This window comes from Ciconia boyciana, chromosome 4 (assembly GCF_034638445.1).
Source record: "Ciconia boyciana chromosome 4, ASM3463844v1, whole genome shotgun sequence".
Taxonomy (NCBI): domain Eukaryota; kingdom Metazoa; phylum Chordata; class Aves; order Ciconiiformes; family Ciconiidae; genus Ciconia; species Ciconia boyciana.
In genome coordinates, this window is record NC_132937.1 from 2,954,477 (window position 1) to 2,973,424 (window position 18,948).

General features: G+C 43.0%; 1 protein-coding gene across 9 annotated transcripts in view; it reads right to left on the minus strand.

Moving 5' to 3' along the window:
• Positions 1–4,816: 4,816 nt before the first annotated feature.
• Positions 4,817–18,948, minus strand: part of LOC140650892 (synphilin-1-like) — a 127,324-nt gene continuing 113,192 nt past the window's right edge. For 4 of the 9 annotated variants that reach the window (XM_072859737.1, XM_072859740.1, XM_072859738.1 and 1 more), the window contains one exon: positions 4,821–7,312. In XM_072859737.1, the coding sequence (XP_072715838.1) occupies positions 7,307–7,312 (6 nt within the window). In that variant the 3' untranslated portion in view covers positions 4,821–7,306. Of the gene's footprint in view, positions 7,313–18,948 lie in introns of all 9 variants that reach the window. The other 5 variants (XM_072859734.1, XM_072859736.1, XM_072859742.1 and 2 more) reach the window with 3 other exon arrangements.

Consider the following 18,948-nt stretch of genomic DNA (forward strand, 5'->3'; position numbering starts at 1 on the left):
GACCAGGCAAGGTAGATAGCTGTTTAATTTCCTCCGTCTCCAAGGCAGCTATACCAAAAGCCCGCCTGTACCCTTTTGGGTCCTTGAAATACCCTCTCCTGAGGTAGTCTATGCCAAGGATGCACGGAGCCTCTGGGCCAGTCACAATGGGGTGCTTTTGTCACTCATTCCCAGTTAGGGTCAGTTTGGCCTCCAATACAGTCAGCTGTTGGGATCCCCCTGTCACCCCAGAAATACGGATGGGTTCTGCCCCTATATAGCTTGATGGCATTAGGGTACACTGTGCACCGGTGTCTCCTAGAGCTTTATACTCCTGTGGGTCCGATGTGCCAGGCCATCGAATCCACACAGTCCAATAAACCCGGTTGTCCCTTTCCTCCACCTGGCTGGAGGCAGGGCCTCTCTAGTCCTGGTCATTATATTCATTACCCATTTCTTGTATATACGAGTCAGGAGTTTCTTCATTAAAATCAGAAGTAAGATCAGCCCTTTTACTCTGTCTGGGGAACTGTCCACTGGAAACCGGAGCAGCAATTTTCCTGGAAGAATGCCCTTTGGTGATTGTTTTTCCTTGCAACTCACGTACCCGTGCCTCTAGGGTTGAGGTAGGTTTTCCATCCCACTTCCTCATGTCCTCTCCGTGGTCATGCAAGTAAAACCATAGGGTGCCCCGTGGTGTGTACCCTCTATATCCTCTCCCTTGAGCAGAGGAACGCTGACTCCTAATAGCTGAGACACTGGTCCATATAGGTGGGGAGTAGGACATATCTTCTTCGAGTCGCTGGACCTTCCGGGACAGTTTCTCCACAGCCGAGACAAGGGAGGAAGAGATACTTTCTTCATAGTCCCGGAGGTTACTAGCAGCTTCATTCACTGTTGGACCGTGTCCGTCTCTCCAGGTCAGTATTGCCAATGAGTTGGCACACGACGGTGGTGTGTTCCGTACCAACTTCCGCCACATAGGTCTTGTGCACTGGGCCTCATCTGGGTCTGTGGGTGACCGCACATCGTCCAGGTCACCATAAATCACTTCCAGCACAGCTAATTCCCTCAGGTACTGGATACCTTTCTCCATCGTGGTCCATTTCCCAGGGCGGTATACAACATCTTCCTTGAAGGGATACCTTTCCTTTATAGCTGACAGGAGTCGCCTCCAGAGGCTGTGGGCTGGTTCCCCTTTTCCAATTGCTTTGTCAATGCCCCCTTCCCTAGAAAGGGATCCCAGCTGCTTGGCTTCCTTACCCTCTAATTCCAGGCTACTGGCCCCACTATCCCAGCATCGGAGCAGCCAGGTGAGAATGTGCTCCCCTGGACGACGGCTGAAATCTTTTCGCATATCTCGCAGCTCACTCAGGGATAGGGATCGGGTGGTTTCCGTCTCATTTATGAGTTCTTTGTCTTCCTCTTCCTCTCCCTGTGATGGCCCTGCTCCTTCATCTTCCCTTTCTAAATGAGCTGACTTTTGCTTCCAGGATTTCTTTTTATGTATAGGGGCGACTGATACTGACACAGGTTGGTTCTCTGTCTGAACTGCAGTGCTTGTAACAGAGTTGTCCGGAGCAGCTGCAGCTGCAGTGCCTGTCGCAGGGGGGGCTGGAGCAGCCGCAGTGCCTGTCGCAGGGGGAATCGGAGCAGCCGCAGTGCCTGTTGCAGGGGTAGTTGGAGCAGCCACAGAGCCTGTCACTTTGTCACCAGATCCTTGAGGGTTCTGAATAGTGTTGAACAGGGCTCGGTAGGCATGGGCCAGGCCCCAGCACATTGCAGTGATTTGTGTCTCCCTAGAATTGGCAGGGTGACGACATACTTTCTCCAAATATTCTACTAATTTTTCAGGATTCTGCACTTGTTCAGGGGTGAAGTTCCAAAACACTGGAGGTGCCCAATAACTTAGGCATTTGCCCATGCTATCCCACACACCCTGCCACTCATAACTATCTGGCCTTGGGGCAGATCTCTGGATGATATTCTTAAATTGCTTACTAATCTTGGACAAGATCAAAACAATATTCCCAAGCAATACCAATAGAAGTATCTTAACTACCCAAGGATGTTCAAGATGATACTGAAAAGTTATTGCAATGAAGGAGGAAGCATTGTAGAAGAAAGTAGTGAAGGTACAATTCTGCATTTCCTCCATAAGGTAATACCCAACATACAATAACGGTTTCAGTACAGCACTTAGATAATACCAAAATAAATCCAAGATCACTGTTTTAATAACAAATTTCACAGGCAAAACATCACCAATTAAAGCAGAGCACAGAAACAGCAGCAATGTCCTGGCCATCTGCCAGCCCAGGCGTAAGGCCATTGCTGTTATCAAAATGTTCCCAGGCACAGCAGAATAAGGTGATAAGCAGCACAGCAGCACGGCAAGCAGCGAAAGCAAAAAGCAGCCACTAACGAGCCCTAGACTCTAATATACAGTAAGGAAAGCAAGCCTTATGACAAGCACAGAAGCCTGCTGATTAATAGCTAAACAGCAATAACAGCTATAAATTCTATCATCTAGCACATTCCAATCAAATCTGCCGTTATCTCAAACCCTTCGAGCCCCACGTTGGGCGCCAAAAAGAACTGTCGTGGTTTAGCCCCAGACGGCAACTAAGCACCACGCAGCCGCTCGCTCACTCCCCCCCACCCTCGCGGTGGGATGGGGAAGAGAATCGGAAGAGTAAAAGTGAGAACACTCGTGGGTTGAGATAAGGACAGTTTAATAGGGAAAGCAAAAGCCGTGCACGCAAGCGAAGCGAAGCAAGGAATTCATTCACTACTTCCCATGGGCAGGCAGGTGTTCAGCCATCTCCAGGAAAGCAGGGCTCCCTCATGCGTAATGGTTACTTGGGAAGACAAACACCATCACTCCGAATGTCCCCCCCTTCCTTCTGCTTCCCCAGCTTTATATACTGAGCATGACATCATATGGTATGGAATAGCCCTTTGGTCAGTTTGGATCAACAATCCTGGCTGTGTCCCCTCCCAGCTTCTTGGGCACCTGGCAGAGCATGGGGAGCTGAAAAAAGTCCTTGACCAGTGTAAATACTGCTTAGCAACAGCCAAAACATCAGCATGTTATCAATATTATTCTCATACTAAAACCCAAAACACAGCACTACACCAGCCACTAGGAAGGAAATCAACTCTATCCCAGCCGAAACCAGGACAGGGTCCTCTGGTGGTCGCTGGTGGTCGTAGACCCCAAAACCATGCTTTTCAGGTCATGAATTCAGGGTCATTCTTCCTTTTAAGGCATAATTTTCTCCAGTGTTAAATATCACATGCTGGAAGATCCAGTTTCACCAGGATATTCTTGGGTTTTCTTTTGTTCCTTCTTGGTTGGCCCTTTGAACTTTATTCTTTACATGTTCCTCACTTATTTTCCAACATAAGGAAACCCTTTTTTCCTGTGAGGGTGAGTGAGCACTGCAGCAGGTTGCCCAGAGAGGTTGTGGAGTCTCCCTCTTGGGGAAATTCGAAAGATTCCAAAGCCGTCTGGACATGGACCTGGGAACTGGATCTAGGTGGCCCTGTTTGAGCAGATGGGTTGGATCAGATGACCTCTGGAGGTCCCTTCCAACCTCAACCATTCTGTGATTCTGTGAATTTAGATCTGGTATCACTACACGAAGCTTATGAAACATTTGTTTGGGGTGTAGAGCAAATTTTTGGTCATTTATGGCAGCAGTTCAAATCTGGTGATTACTCTCCACTCTGTCTTGAAGCTGTCAGCATACATGACTCTATACTATATTCTCCCAGTATTAATGTAAACAATATGAATGCTATGACATTTTTTGACTGGGTCAGTACTCTCCTGCAAAGGAAGAGAACTGCATTTTGATCGGACTTTCTGCATGACTGTCATTCTGAAAGCCATTTGGAGTGATGTATGCAGAACCCTGCAATCTATTCCCCATTCCAAAATTATAGACAAAAAGCAGTCCTATTTAATTGGTCTAAATAACAGTGACAATAATATCTGTATTACTGAGAGTCTCACAGCTCTTACAGCAGTGAGGGACCTGACAGATGCAGAATTGTTAAGGAGAGCAAAAGAGCTACATGACAAACTCTGGTGATCTGTGCACAGGAAGGTCATGCTGAGTGACATCCCCTTGTTTGAGGACCTGCTGCATGTTAATATATGCATCATCCTCCTATCTGAGGGGATTCCACCCCAGAGGATTCCAGTCATTTTCACAGTAGCATTTGATACAGCCATGGAAAAAGCATCCATTAAATTCAAAAGCTGTCAGCACCCCATCAATGACTGCATAGCCATCCAAGAAGTACGATCCTACTTGATATTCACCATCTTGTAATGCTTGATGGATTTGAATATTTTCCTTTTTTGGCCACGTACATAAGCCATTGAATAGAGGGGGCTGAATATATCTTTTTCCTCTGACAATAGCCATCTGGAAGGAGGAGTACTACTGTGTTAGATTTAAGGAACATAGACTGATACATGGACATGCAAGTAGAGGCCAGTGTATTATACTGAAAGGGTTCTATACAGTGATAAACCTTCACCTTTTCACTGTCCTCTTTCTCATAGAATGTGCGACGGGTATTCACCATAATCTCATTCCTGTATGATAGGCAGGCTTCCCTCAAAATTTTTACATCTTGTTGGCAATAGTAACTCAGTTCTTTTTGCAAGTCAAAATCTTCTCCTGATTCGCTGGGCACCATGCTAAGAACTGATTTTTCTCTTTGTCGTGGTTTAGCCCCAGCTGGCAACTAAGCACCACACAGCCGCTCTCTCACTCCCCCCCCGGTGGGATGGGGGAGAGAATCGGAAGAGCAAAAGTAAGAAAACTCGTGGGTTGAGATAAGAACAGTTTAATAATTGGAACAAAATAATAATAATAATAATAATAATAATAATAATAATAATAATAATGAATTATAATGAGAAGGAATACAATGAGAGAGAGAAAGAGGAACAAAACCCAAGGGAGGGAAAGAAAAGGGAAAGAAAAAAAATTAATAAAATAAAATAAAATTATACAACCGCTCACCACCCGCCGACCGACGCCCAGCCAGTCCCCGAGCGGCGATTGCAACCCCCCGGCCAACTCCCCCAGTTTATATACTGGGCATGACATCATATGGTATGGAATAGCCCTTTGGTCAGTTTGGATCAACTATCCTGGCTGTGCCCCCTCCCATTTCTTGGGTACCTGGCAGAGCATGGGAAGCTGGGGGAAAAAAAAAAAAAAAGAAAGGTCCTTGACCAATGTAAATACCGCTTAGCGACAGCCAAAACATCAGTGTGTTATCAATATTATTCTCATACTAAAATCCAAAGCACCGCACTATACCAGCTACTAGGAAGAAAATTAACTCTATCCCAGCCGAAACCAGGACACTCTTCAAGCATCATGCTGTCCACCCCATAATATTCCAGTGATAGAAGAGGGCCCACATAACTTTGATTTTCAGCAGTGTTGAAAAAAATGGGGGAAATAAATAACCTTTGCAGCCCTCAATACCCAAAGCTTGGGGAAGGCTGCTTAGTTTCTTTCTGCTGCTCCTTCCCTCTCATACTTTTCCCCTGCTCTGGCATGGGCTCTCCCAACAGGCTGCAGTCCTTCAGGAAGAAAATCTGCTGCAATGTGGGTTCTCCATGAGCTGCACTTCCTGTCAGAAAAAAATCTACTCTGGCATGGATCCTCCATGGGCTGCAAAGAATCTCTGCTCCAGCACCATGGAACACCTCCTCCCCCTCCTTCTTCACTGACCTTGGTGTTCACACTACTGTTTCTCACACTTTTTGTTACCTCCTCCTCTCTCCATCCAGCATTTTTTGCCCTTTCTTAAATATGTTTTCACAGAGGCATCACAAAGGCCCCTGACTGAGTCTGCTTTGGCCTGCGGTTGGGCCATTGTGAAACTGGCTGGAACTGGCTGTGTCCAGCACAGGGCAGCCCCTGACCTCTTTCCACAGAGGACACCCCGGCACTCCCCCTCAGTTACCAAAACCTTGACACATACACCTAATACATTTTATTTGTATAATTGCAGCATTGTAGTACATTTTCCTTGGGATAAAAAATTTCTTTGGCAAACTTCCTATGACTTCCCTTTGTTTTATTAGAGCAGTTAGTAAAATAAATTGTCATGTATTGGGATCTTTCTCACCAAGCCATAGCAGTCTTCAAATGGAAATTGATCAGTATAATCAAAATAATTGATTACATATTAGGTATAAATACATATGTTAAGTAAGGATTGCCTAGTCATCTGATTTTGGATCTTGTTCTGTATGACATACCTAACAGAACGTAATGATAGCTTACAAGAAATGGAGTGAATTCAATAAGAGATTGAAGGTTCTCTTTTTCCAAAAGGTCCAAGTGCATTTAATAAAAGGATCGTGTCAACTTTGAGGGAATATGGACTGGGTCTTAACAGATCACTGGGTGATTTGAACGGCTCTGAACACATTACCAGTGTTCAGCAAAATAACAATAAATGGTAATTTAAAATTGCATTTATGCATTTATTGATTTCTTCACATTTTGCGTTTCATAGAATCATAGAATGGTTTGGGTTGGAAGGGACCTTTAAAGATCATCTAGTTCCACCCCCTTGCCATGGGCAGGGACATCTTTCACTAGACCAGGTTGCTCAAAGCCCCATTCAACCTGACCTTCAACACTTCCAGGGATGGCGCATCCACAACTTCTCTGGGCAACCAGTTCCAGTGTCTCACCACTCTCATCGTAAATAATTTCTTCCTTATATCCAATCTAAATCTACCCTCTTTCAGTTTATCACTGTTACCCCTTGTCCTATCACTATAAGCCCTGGTAAAAAGTCTCTTGGTCTCATTGAGGAGATAAGGAGGCCGAGTCCTGCCTGAAACTTTTACAGTATATGTCATTGAGAAAGGGAAATAAAGAACTATGACAATATATCCATGCAATAGAAGTAGTACAAAATGTGTTCTGTAGCCCAATGAACATTCTGGAGGTTGCTTGTGTCATAATAATTTTCAAACTGTTACTTTTGCTCACCCATGCCTTTACATAGTACAGCTTACAAACAAGTTACATATACACAAATATCATAAAAAAGTTTTGTATATGGTCTAACTGCTACAAATTAAGGCATCCTAACAGTTGCTGTTTTGCTGGTGAGGAGTATGTCTCATATTAGTGTTTTCCAAAAGGATATATATCAGGCATTGCAAACAAAGTGAGACATCATGAGATGTGGTTTAGAGGAAGAATTCCTGCAGCTCTGTCTCTTCAGTACATTTTGAATGTAAGATTTTTGTCTTTTCCTATTGATGTCATCACGCCTGGAAAGAAAAAGAAGGAAATTACTCATGGTAACACTAAGAACATAGACGGATTTGTCTTGTATTTTTTTTTATGTTGTTTTATGCAGTTTAGTAATTTTGAACTCTGAATTCATCTTTCTCTCTGAGCTTATTTCTCTAGACACGTACTACGCACAATATTTCCTAATACTGTGGATTCTTAATGACATTCTTTTATCTCCTATTCTGCAATCAAAACTGGAAATCAATGGAAAGACAAGAAGCTTTGTAAGTCACAGCATGAATTAGGACACTGTCAAAATGTTCTGGTAATAATGAACAGAATGTCCAAAAATTCCTAGATCCTTTAATGAAAAGTACAATAGTGATAAAAAGATTGATTACAACTAACATCAGATATATCCTGTCTTTTCCTGACTCTGCCTGAAAATTAATCATCTGGCCTACATTAATAATCAACAGAGAGAAATAAAAACTTTCAGAAGGTGATTCATTGGACTTACTTTATGTGTTTGCTTAAGTAGAAGATGGTGGTACAGGCAGTAGGAAAAATTGCAAGCAGTAAATCTTTTTGAGGCAGGGCCTATATCTCTTTTAACACTGTAATTTAGGTAAAATCTTAATATAAATCATTAAGATTCTATTAGATACAGAGATGAGGATCCTTTCTCTATAGTAGTAGTATTCATTTCCACACTATGTAAAATTTTTTTTCAAAACTATCTGCTGTGTATGTGACCAAAATTTTAGCTTTCCAGTTAAAGATAAACTAAACACTCAACATTTGTTGCATCTAAGTTTCTACAGTTTCTTTCATATGCCCTTGTACTGAATCCCCAACCTGTTCCTTTTCTCTTCAATTAATCTTTCAGCTGAAGGATTTTAGATTAAGCATCCAGCCCACAGCAACTTTCAAAGAGGTTAAAAGTCTCATTTTTATTTATTACTGCTTAACAGTAAAACTCCTACGATACAATCATGACTAGTTGGTTTGTTGTTGCAAAGGAGAAATCCTGGAGGGAGGTTAAAAACCCACAGCAAAGGGCAAGGGTATGTGTATAAAAAGTTTGCCCGAAGCCCACATATTTGAGAGTCTGATTCTTGTAAACCAGAGTATTGCTCTAATTTATTCCAGTCTACAATCACCACAAAGAGCCAAATATCCCCAAAAGACTGATAATTAGTATGCTTAGATATACTTGTGGTTACTACAGGATTTAACAAAAGCTGACCTTCTCAGGGACCACAGTTGCAGGTCCTAATAAGAGGGCATGAGGGATCGTTTCATTTTAAAGTCCCCTCTATTCACCTCAATTATTGTGGCTTGCACACCCAAAGTAAGAGCAAAAGATATAGAATTGGAGGAAGTAGAATTGGTAGGATTGAGTTTGAGGAGGTAAAACAGGAACAATGAATTTTTTGCCATAACTTTTTGACACTTACCATGCATTACTGTTATCAACACTATGTTTAGTGTTAAGCATGGAGCTACATTAAAGGATGCTTTCTAAGGTTAAGACAATTTGCATCAATTAACTACTGCGTTAGCTTAGCTTTGCAGTGCTGACAGACATTTTGGGTGAGTCCCCATAGCTCTGCCTATGTAGAGGCTGCCCAGGCACTCCAGTTCTGCAGCTCTACAGTTGCACTATGATCTTTAAGAGGGTCATTTTTAGCTAGTGCAGCACTCTAGGTGATGATGCAGAACAGACATGCCCTTTACAATTGCCCCCTGTGCTTGTTGACCTGAGGGAAACATATTACTAATAATACTAATTACTAACCAAATTTCTAATATCTTCTGGTGCATGTGCCACCATTGTCTTTTATTAGACATAAACAACCTCATTCTAGAGTGCATATTTGTACTAAAGTTGTAATTTATTCAGCACTAGATCTGATAGTGGGAAATTCATTATATGAGACCCATTTACTATTTTAGAAGCATGCCCAGTTTACTATCTGACAGAACCCTGATGGTAGATTTTGCTGATTGACCCAGATGCACGAAGCATTTTAGCTGTTGTTAGCTCCAGCTAATACAGGGCTTTGTATTGATAAGGTGAGTTAGTGCTTACTTGAATGTATCGCAAATCTCAAATGATTTAAAGTGTGGGAAAGAACAGTTCATTGGCATACATGTAAGATGGAAATGATCACAAATATTTGCTTGGAATTGTAATACACAAGAAACTATCCAATCCTTCCGAAAAGGGAAAAAAATCTCAACCCTTTCTCCACAGCTGAAATTTACTCTAGGATTTTAAGAAAAGTAGGGTGTATCTAATTCTAAAAGGACACTGGAAAATTTAATATAAATTCCTACTACTAAGCTGTGACCAATTTGAAAAAGTAAACTACAAAGCCTTGATGTAACTGAGTATTTTAAATGAGACAATAAAAAAAAACCCAAAAGAAATTGAAGCTGAAAAAGTAGCTGGAAACTGGTGGACAAGAATGTAATTTGATTCTAGGTAGTTTTTATATAATGCTTTTACATTTCAGAACATGCTAATAAAATCCCCTATATAAGGGTCTAGTATTAAAATGGGTTGGGGACTGTGTCCAGTAATAAGACCCCTCAATATAACCATCTACAAAGGTTTAAAACTTCAAAAATTGCACCATTTTCTTTTGCAAAGTAGCTCTGAAATTATAATTACAGTCTCCCCAGAGCATCCAGAGAAAATTTCAGACTGTGTCCAGGGACTTGTAGTGCACATGATGGTGATGTTCTTCTAATATTTAAGTTTCTCAGGCTACAGAGCAGCAAGTGGTAGACAAATGACAAGCACCCATTTTGCCTATTCAAGAATCGTAAAACAGACTTAAAGTACAGCATTCTGCCTCAGGTTCTCTGTACATTTAGAGAAGAAATGTGGTGGTTTTGTTCTCCTCATGAGAGGAAATTTAATTTCCATTCTCATCTGGTACTTGACTTCCATTCAGCAAAGGCTGAATACTCAGCCAATGTGAGCTAAAATCCCTAGTGGATTTATGAGTACAACTACTTTTTATACTTGCTTAGAACTGACATCTTGTAGCCTGGTAACATCAGCAAAAATCTATCATAAATTTCTGTTTTCCTAGGGATTTAAATGTTCATCTGTTCATCTATTTCCCCTCTCATTCATCAATCAGTCAATCAATCAATCACTCCTATTTGTCAGTTATGAATAATTTTTGCAAACATGCAATTAGAGAAAACTAAACAACAGAGATGCTAAATATCACCATGCATAAGTATGACTGTTTACTCGACTCCTGCTCAGGTTTTGGCCTAACACACAGCTCATGCTAAGGCCTGATGCCTGCTGGGAGCATCGCCATTAGGACAAAGCAAGAGAAACACATATGCAGGACACAATGGACAGGAAGAGATAAGGGACATTCTGCAACCATCATCTCCTGCATCTTTGCAGAGTAACTGTGGCAGTTTCTTCAGAATCCACTAACTTATGGAAATGGTATAGACCAAACTTCCAAGCTGTAAGGTATAAATACCTCAGCTTACCCAAAATGTGGATCCAACAGCAGCCAAACTGCTGAGGCTTTTGTGCTTCCCAGTGTGATACAGGGGACACCTGCAGTCATGATGGAGGAGGAAGGATGAGCACTCTCACTGTCAGCTAGGTAACTATTTTGCTCATAGGCGTGCAAGTTAGTGAATTCATGAATTGAAGTAATAAATTAGAGCATTCACGTTAGACCAGTCAGTACAAAGGGGGTTGAGCCCTTGTTTGTCGTGTTTGTTTGCTTGCTTTCCTAATGAGCTCAGAAAATAAAGTTTAATTTACAGAGTACTTTGTTCTGTAAATCTGAAAGATCCAAATGGACCATGACATTTCAGTGGTGTCAGAAGTGGGATCTCTTTTGGACACGTTCTGTTGGCAGGCACAAGCTGCTTTGCCGTGCCTCTTGAAGAAATCGTTTTAGTGTGAGTGTAGAGATACTGTGTGTCTATGTGTGTCTGCCATGGCGAAGAATGAAAAACTGAACACTGAATGGCAACATGTGGGAGAGAAATTTGAGAAAGAAGGATGGTGAAACCCCAAGTGGGACTTGTCCTGGGTGGAGAGCCACTGCATGAATGCTGATAATATTTGGCATGAGTTTGCCAGGTGGCAGGATTATAAATTAAGGAAGGGAAAAGGGAAAGATGCTATGTGCTGGATACTAGGCAGTTGTCTTAGAGCAGCAACGGATACAATTGATGAGTTAAAGGGGGTAAATGTATGACTGAAAAAGGAAAATGAGGAAAAGGAAAATGGAAAGAATACTTGGGAAGTAAAGTGTAGACAATTAGAAATGCAAATTAAATTACTCAAGTCAAAACTTCAGCCCCTCATAACTACAGAAGCTGAAGGGTGCAAGAGGAGGTTGTTGGAAGCTACTACTGTAGACCCAGTGAAAGTTTATTGTGAAATGTACGATGATGATTGAGCTGGGGATATCTGGAAACAATCAGACCCTGATATACTCCTCTCAGGGCCAGGTCATAACAAAGACAATTCCCTGCCTCCTCCCTCTTGGCACCTGTACTGAATTTACATGGCAAGGTTTTGTTAGTGAGGCTGGCTGAAGGAGTGGCCTCTGTGAGAAGAGACATAGGGCTGCCCCCATGTCAGACAGAGCCAGTTCTAGCTGGCTCCAAAACAGACCCACCGCTGCACAAAGCTGAGCCAATCAGCAAAGCTGGTAGCACCTCTGTGATAACATACTTAAGAAAGGGTAAAAAATGCTGTGCAGCAGCTGTGAGAGGAATGAGAAAAAAAAATGTGAGAGAAACAACCCTGCAGACACCAAAGTCAGTGAAGAAGGAGGGGGAGGAGGTTGTCCAGGCTCCAGAGCAGAGATTCCCCTGTAGGCAGTGGAGAAGACCATGGTGAAGCAGGTTGTCCCCCTGCAGCCCATGGAGGACCACCTGGGAGCAGATAACCATACTGTACCCTGTAGAGGACCCCACACTGCAGCAGGTGGATATGCCCTGAAGGAAGCTGTGACCCCATGGAGAGCCCATGCTGGAGCAGGCTCCTAGCAGGTACTGTGGCCCGTGGAGAGGAGCCTACGCCAGAGCAGGTTTTCTGGCAGGAACTGTGGCCCGTGGGGACCCACGCTGGAGCAGTCTGTTCCTGAAGGACTGTACCCCGTGGAAGGAACCCATGCTGGAGCAGTTCTTGAAGGACTGCAGCTCGTGGGAGGGACCCCAAGCTGGAGCAGGGGAGGAGTGTGAGGAGGAAGGAGCGGCAGAGACAAAGCATTATGAACTGACCACAACCCTCCTTCTCCACCCTTTCCCCTGCGTCACTCGGTGGGGGAGGAGGTAGAAGAGTGTAGAGGAGGAATGAAGGAGTGAAATTTAGCCTGGGAAGAAAGGAGGGGTAGAGAGAAGGTGGTTTTAGTTTTGTTTTTGTTTCTCACTATCCTACTCTATTTTTAATTGGCAATAAATTAAATTAATTTTCCCCAAGTCAAGTCTGTTTTGCCTGTGACAGTAATTGGTGAATGTATTGGGTCTGGCTGGGATGGAGTTAACTTTCCCCATAGCAGCCCTCATAGTGCTGTGCTTTATAGCTAGAATGGTGTTGATGATAACACCAATGTTTTGGCTACTGCTGAGCAGTGCTCACACAGCATCAAGGCTGTCTCTCCAACCCTCCTGCAAAGGCCAGTAGGCTGGGGGTAGGCAAAAGGTTGGGAGGGAACATAGCCAGGACAGCTGACCCAAACTGACCAAAGACCGCGAATATGTGGGGAAACCAGGGGCGGGGCTTGAATCAGTGGAAGTACTGGCAGCCGCTACTCCCTCTGCTAAGGATCCAAGTTCCGAGATGATGGTCGCAGTTAATGATTGCTACTTTACAACATTCTTCATTGAGACAGGAGCCCAAATATCGATGGTAGATAAGGACATTTACAAAGGACAGCTTCCACTTAGCAAGCAATTAGTTTATTTTGTAGGCGTTAATGGGCAAATCACTACCCACCCACTGGTCAGGGCTAAACTAATTCTGTCTAATGGACGGACAATCCGCCCGACTTTACTTCTAGGTCCCTGTAATATATTAGGTGTGGATGTATTGAAGGGTCAGTCATGGGTGGACTCATGGGGAAAATGTGAAATAGGGACACCACCCTCTTTGCCCCACAGTTTACCATGCATCGACGCATCCCTGACTGTTAACCTGTTGCAAACAGCTGCTTCTTTACCCCATAGCAAGCTAGTTAATATTCCACAATACAAGTTACCTTCTGATGCCATTTGTCCTGTTACTGAATTGATAAAGGAGCTAGAAGAACAGGGAATCGTTGTCAAGTCTCATTCCCCCTACAATTCTTCTATATGTCCAGTAAAGAAACCTAATGGAAAGTGGCAACTAACAGTAGATTACAGAACCTTGAACACTGCCATTGAAACACTTATTGTGTCTGTTCCCAGTAAAAGTGACATAGTCAATTTTCTTAATGAAAATGCCTTTCCATGAATGGCAACAGTAGATGTGAAGGATATGGGTTTTTTATGATCCTAATACTGGAGACAGATAGAGAGACATTCACTTTCACCTGGCAGGGACTCCAATACACATTTACTCGCTTACCACAGGGTTTTAAACACAGTCCTACCATTGCTCATGCTACATTGGCTAAAGAGCTAGAAACATTAAAATTACCACAAGAGGTTACTGTGGTGCAGTATATAGATGATGTCTTAATAGGTGGATGCTCTGCAGAACCTGTGAAACAGGCTATGGACACTATTATAACACACCCACAGTCAATTGGGGTAGAGGTACCAGAAGACAAGAAACAAGGACCCAGCTAGGAAGTAACCTTTTTGGGAGTCAGATGGATAGGTGGGAGGAAAACAGTTCCTGCTGAGGTGCTACAAGAAATCCAAGTTACCCATCCCTGAGAATAAAAAGGAGTTGCGTGCTGTGCTAGGGACTTTAGGATTTTGGAGAGCACGTATTCTGGGATTTAGTATAATAGTACGACCACTCTATAACTTACTGAAGAAAAATGCAATCTGGGAATGGACTCCACAACATGAAGAGGCCCTGAAGCTTCTAAAGGAAAATGTGAATGCATATCAATCATTGAGACCCATCCACCCTATGCAGCCCCTCTCACTACATATCCAGGTGGGAGAGAAGGGATATTGGTGGGGACTATGGCAACAAGGGCTTAACGGTTCCAAGGAACTCCCTATTACTTTTGGCTCCAAATCATGGCAGAATGCTCAGCACAATTGCTTGACTTTTGAAAAGGTGCTATTAGCAGCTTATGAAGGGCTAGTAGCAGCTGAACCCTTGACTCAGGGAAGAAGTATAAAATTCTACATGCCAATAGCTATTCTTAAACCTGTTATTGGTGGTAAACCACTACCTTTAAGTGTAACACATGAAACTACTGTAAAAAGGTGGGCACTGTATATCCATCATTATGTAACTGCAGATGGCTTGACTAAGGAGAATAAAGTTACTGAGGCTGTGGAGCATATAGGAATGCCCACCGAATACATGGAGCCTCCATGCTCTCCTATCCAGGATGTTCCTGAATTCAACCCCCGTCAACCAGATGGTGTCTGGTTTACTGATGGGAATGCTCACAAAATACAGGGTAAACAGCAAGGAACAGCTGCTGCTGTATCTGTAGCTGATGAATATGTAGTAACTGAGTGAATAGAAGGTTCTGCTCAATTAGTAGAGCTCTATGCCACAGTATTAGCTCTTAGAAATGGCGCACAGGCCATTGTGCTGGTTTTGGCTGGGACAGAGTTAATTTTCTTTATAGTGGCTGATATGGGGCTATGTTTTGGATTTGTGCTGAAAACAGTGTTGATAACACAGGGATGTTTTAGTTATTGCTGAGCAGTGCTTACACAGAGTCAAGGCCTTTTCTGCTCCTCACACCACCCCACCAGCGAGTAGGCTGGGGGTGCACAAGAAGTTGGGAGGGGACACAGCTGGGACAGCTGACCCAAACTGACCAAAGGGATATTCCATACCATATGATGTCTGCTCAGCAATTAAAAACTGAGGGAAGAAGAAGGAAGCGGGGGGACATTCGGAGTGATGGCATTTGTCTTCCCAAGTAACCATTACGCATGATAGAGCCCTGCTTTCCTGGAGATGGCTGAACACCTGCCTGCCAATGGGAAGGAGTGAATGAATTCCTTGCTTTGCTTTGCTCGTGTGCATGGCTTTTGCTTTACCTATTAAACTGTCTTTATCTCAACCCACAAGTTTTCTCACTTTTACTCTTCCAATTCTCTGCCCCATCCCACTGGGGCGGGGTAGAGCGAGCGGCTGTGTAGTGCTTAGTTGCCAGCTGGGGCTAAACCATGACAGCCATATACACCAATTCCTATGCTGTATGGGCTGGTGCTACACAATGGCTAGGAAACTGGGCAAAACACAGCTGGTAGGTAGGGAATCAAGATGTATGGGGAAGGGAATATTGGGAACAAATATACCAGATCACGAACTCCCATTCTATTGCTATAGGGCATGTAGCCGTACACCAGAAAAATACCACTCAGGTGGCCAAATGGAACAATATGGCCAACCACTTAGCCAGTAAAAATGCATCAAGATTTTCCTCTACCTTGAGTATTGATTGAATGGTTAGGTAAATGGCTGCATGGATGGTTGGGACACACTGGTGCATATGACCTATATCAGCATGCAGCAAGATGATGCTGGCCAATTACTAAGCAACAAGCAGTTCAACTAGTGACCACTTGTAGATTTTGTAATGAAATTGTAGTCAATCAGATTCAGTGTTATACAAGTACATATGGAAGATCAGTCTGACCTAAACACTTATCTATGATGAGTGCTCTAAAGATAATGGAAGGCCGAGACATACGTAAAGTTGATAAGGGGGATTCATACTGGAACATGGAATGACTAATCAAGAATTATTGTCCTTGGGAGTAAAGCACATCCTGGAGAAATATGTAAGCTAAGTAAGATGTTTTTGGACAATCTGAAACTGCTAGCAGAAGTGTGATAAGGAGCACTCTTACGAGAACTATCCTCATTATAATACTAAAAATCACACCCCTTGAGCTGGAGACCCCGGCCCAAGCAGAGACCCCTCACCTTTGAGCATGTGCAGAATATTAAAGTAGTACTGTAGCTTTAAGATTGAGACAAGAAAATGTAGACCAATAGAAAACTGCTTTGTGTAATTACTTATGCATATATATAACTAGACTGTATAAATATTGTACCTGCATGAACGAGCGGTGTGCGAGCTTTGTGGAGCTACCACCTAGCACCCGGTCTTGCGCAAAACCTGAAATAAACTGATATGTCGGCTCTGTGTGCATATTGGGTGTTGCACACCGGGTAACAAACCCTGTTTGTGAGACAACAAAATGAGGGATTATCTTGTCAAAAGTCAACAACAAGCAAACCTCAGGGAAGGGCAAGTCCTTTGGGGTACTTGGCAAGTTGACTATATCAGACCGATGACACATACCTCTGAAGGATGGAAATTCATTATAACTGGAGTTGAGATAGTGAGTGATTTGGGTAATGTTTACCCTACACGCACTGCATCTGGATTGGCAACTGTAGGAGGATTAAACCAATGGTTTGCTGTGCACCCAAAACCACAAGAGATACAGTCAGATAGTGGGTCACATTTTAAAAATAGAATAGTACAGGAATGGTGTCTTAAGCATGGAATTAAGTGGACTTTCCACTTACCCTATTGACCTCAGAGTAATGGTATAGTAGAAAGACAGAACGGGTTGCTTAAACAACAACTCAAATAGCAAAACGGTAATACTAATCAGGGAAGAAACTTATGGGAAGCCGTACAAGCATTGAACTCATGGCAGACTCCTACTGGTGATATGGATAGAGGTTTTGAACAATCCCCTGTGCTGAACCAACATCAGCAGGATGCTTTGAACACCTTGGTGTGTCATCCAGGAGATCGTGTGAGAATTCAACACCCATCACTCAGAAAACGCTGGGTCACTTTGCAACACTTTCGAAGGAAAGGAATATGGGAAACTCTGGATACTGTGTGTGAAAGGCAAGGCGCTAACTGCAATACGACTTACTTAGAAGAACGAACGCTACCCGAGACTATGAGCTTTTACCTCAGGGTCGATGTGACCTGAAGACTCAACCTAAGCCAGCTCTTACCGGCTGAGAACACCCCATACAGACAATAAAAAAATAGAAGATTTGCCTTTCAAAAAAGCCAGGCATATATGAATGGCCAGAACAGCAATCGACCAGAATCCAGTATAAAACCACTCCACCTGCATGGGACATCAGTTTAGAACAATGAAGATGATGAACACATCACTGACCATACATCCACACCACCTGCATGGGACAAGCACGTACTGATTCTGCATGGGACAAGTGCATACTGATTATGTGAGCAATAGTAACTGATTAGCCCACCCCTTAACATGAGTAATTTGATTGGTCTACACAACTGTATTATAACATATATAAACCCTGCTGTCCTCTGTATCGGGGTCCTCCATGCATTAGGTACCGCTATGCTCATAGCTAATATGAGAGAATAAATTCCCTTGGTAATTCTATACTAAGCATCCTTGTCTCCCTCCTTGGCTGGCCAAGAACTGACTTTTACATGTGGGAATGAAATTAATCATTACTGAGGCTTGGATATGATCCAAGACCTAAGTCTTCTTTCTCCCTCCCTAGGAGCTATTGACCTCCTGGACGAATAAGTGAAAGCCTTCATCCAATCTGCACACTATGGGAAGTATCCATCTAGAAAGTACACTAAGTATTCCCTGGAACTTTGTTATCACTGGAGAGAATGTTGGCAACATCTAAAAAGATAAGAACCTTCATATATCAGACAATTCTAACCCTTGCATTGGGAAATCTGGCATACTACCACATAAATGTTGATGCGCTATGCAATAATCAAGTAAACCCACAGAAGTTGGTAACCTCTGCTGTAACATGGACAGTGAGGCCCAACATATCCAAAACCCACCAGTGGGGCAGCAAGAACCAAGGCATCCACCTGACCACCCACACTAACCTTACCTTTTGCTTAAGTGTTAGTAGTCTGTATCCAGGAACCTGGACTTGGGTCAGGGAGACTAATACTCACATTCTAGATGGAGACACTGCCCTACAATATGATCACGATACCACTGAAGGACCTATTAAGTTTGTCCTGTTACACAATTGCACACATGTAACAATATCAGGTAACCCCAGCAAGGGATGGCAATGCCTACTGGGAATGGAGCTGTTGGAATTCATTATGGGAGTTTGTGTGCCAATTAACCATCAAAGTCAAGGCTCATGCACCACAGTGGGCAGTATGCAATTTGACATTTCCCTGATTCCCACTACCACTACTACACCACCAGTAATAGTTGCCCAAGGATTTCCTGAAAGATTTGCAGTTTTTACTTCTGAAGTACGTGAATTTTACTTTAAGATTCACTGGGACAATGCTAATATTAGTAAAGTATATCCAAATTGCTCACAATGGACAATACCTATATAAGATCAATGACTTAAGTCCTACTGGAAAACCCACACAGTTAGGGATCTTTCAACAGGATTGGGAGCTGCTGGATTGGGCACAGGAGTGTTAAATACTATGGACTTGGAGACTGTTAATAATAAAAT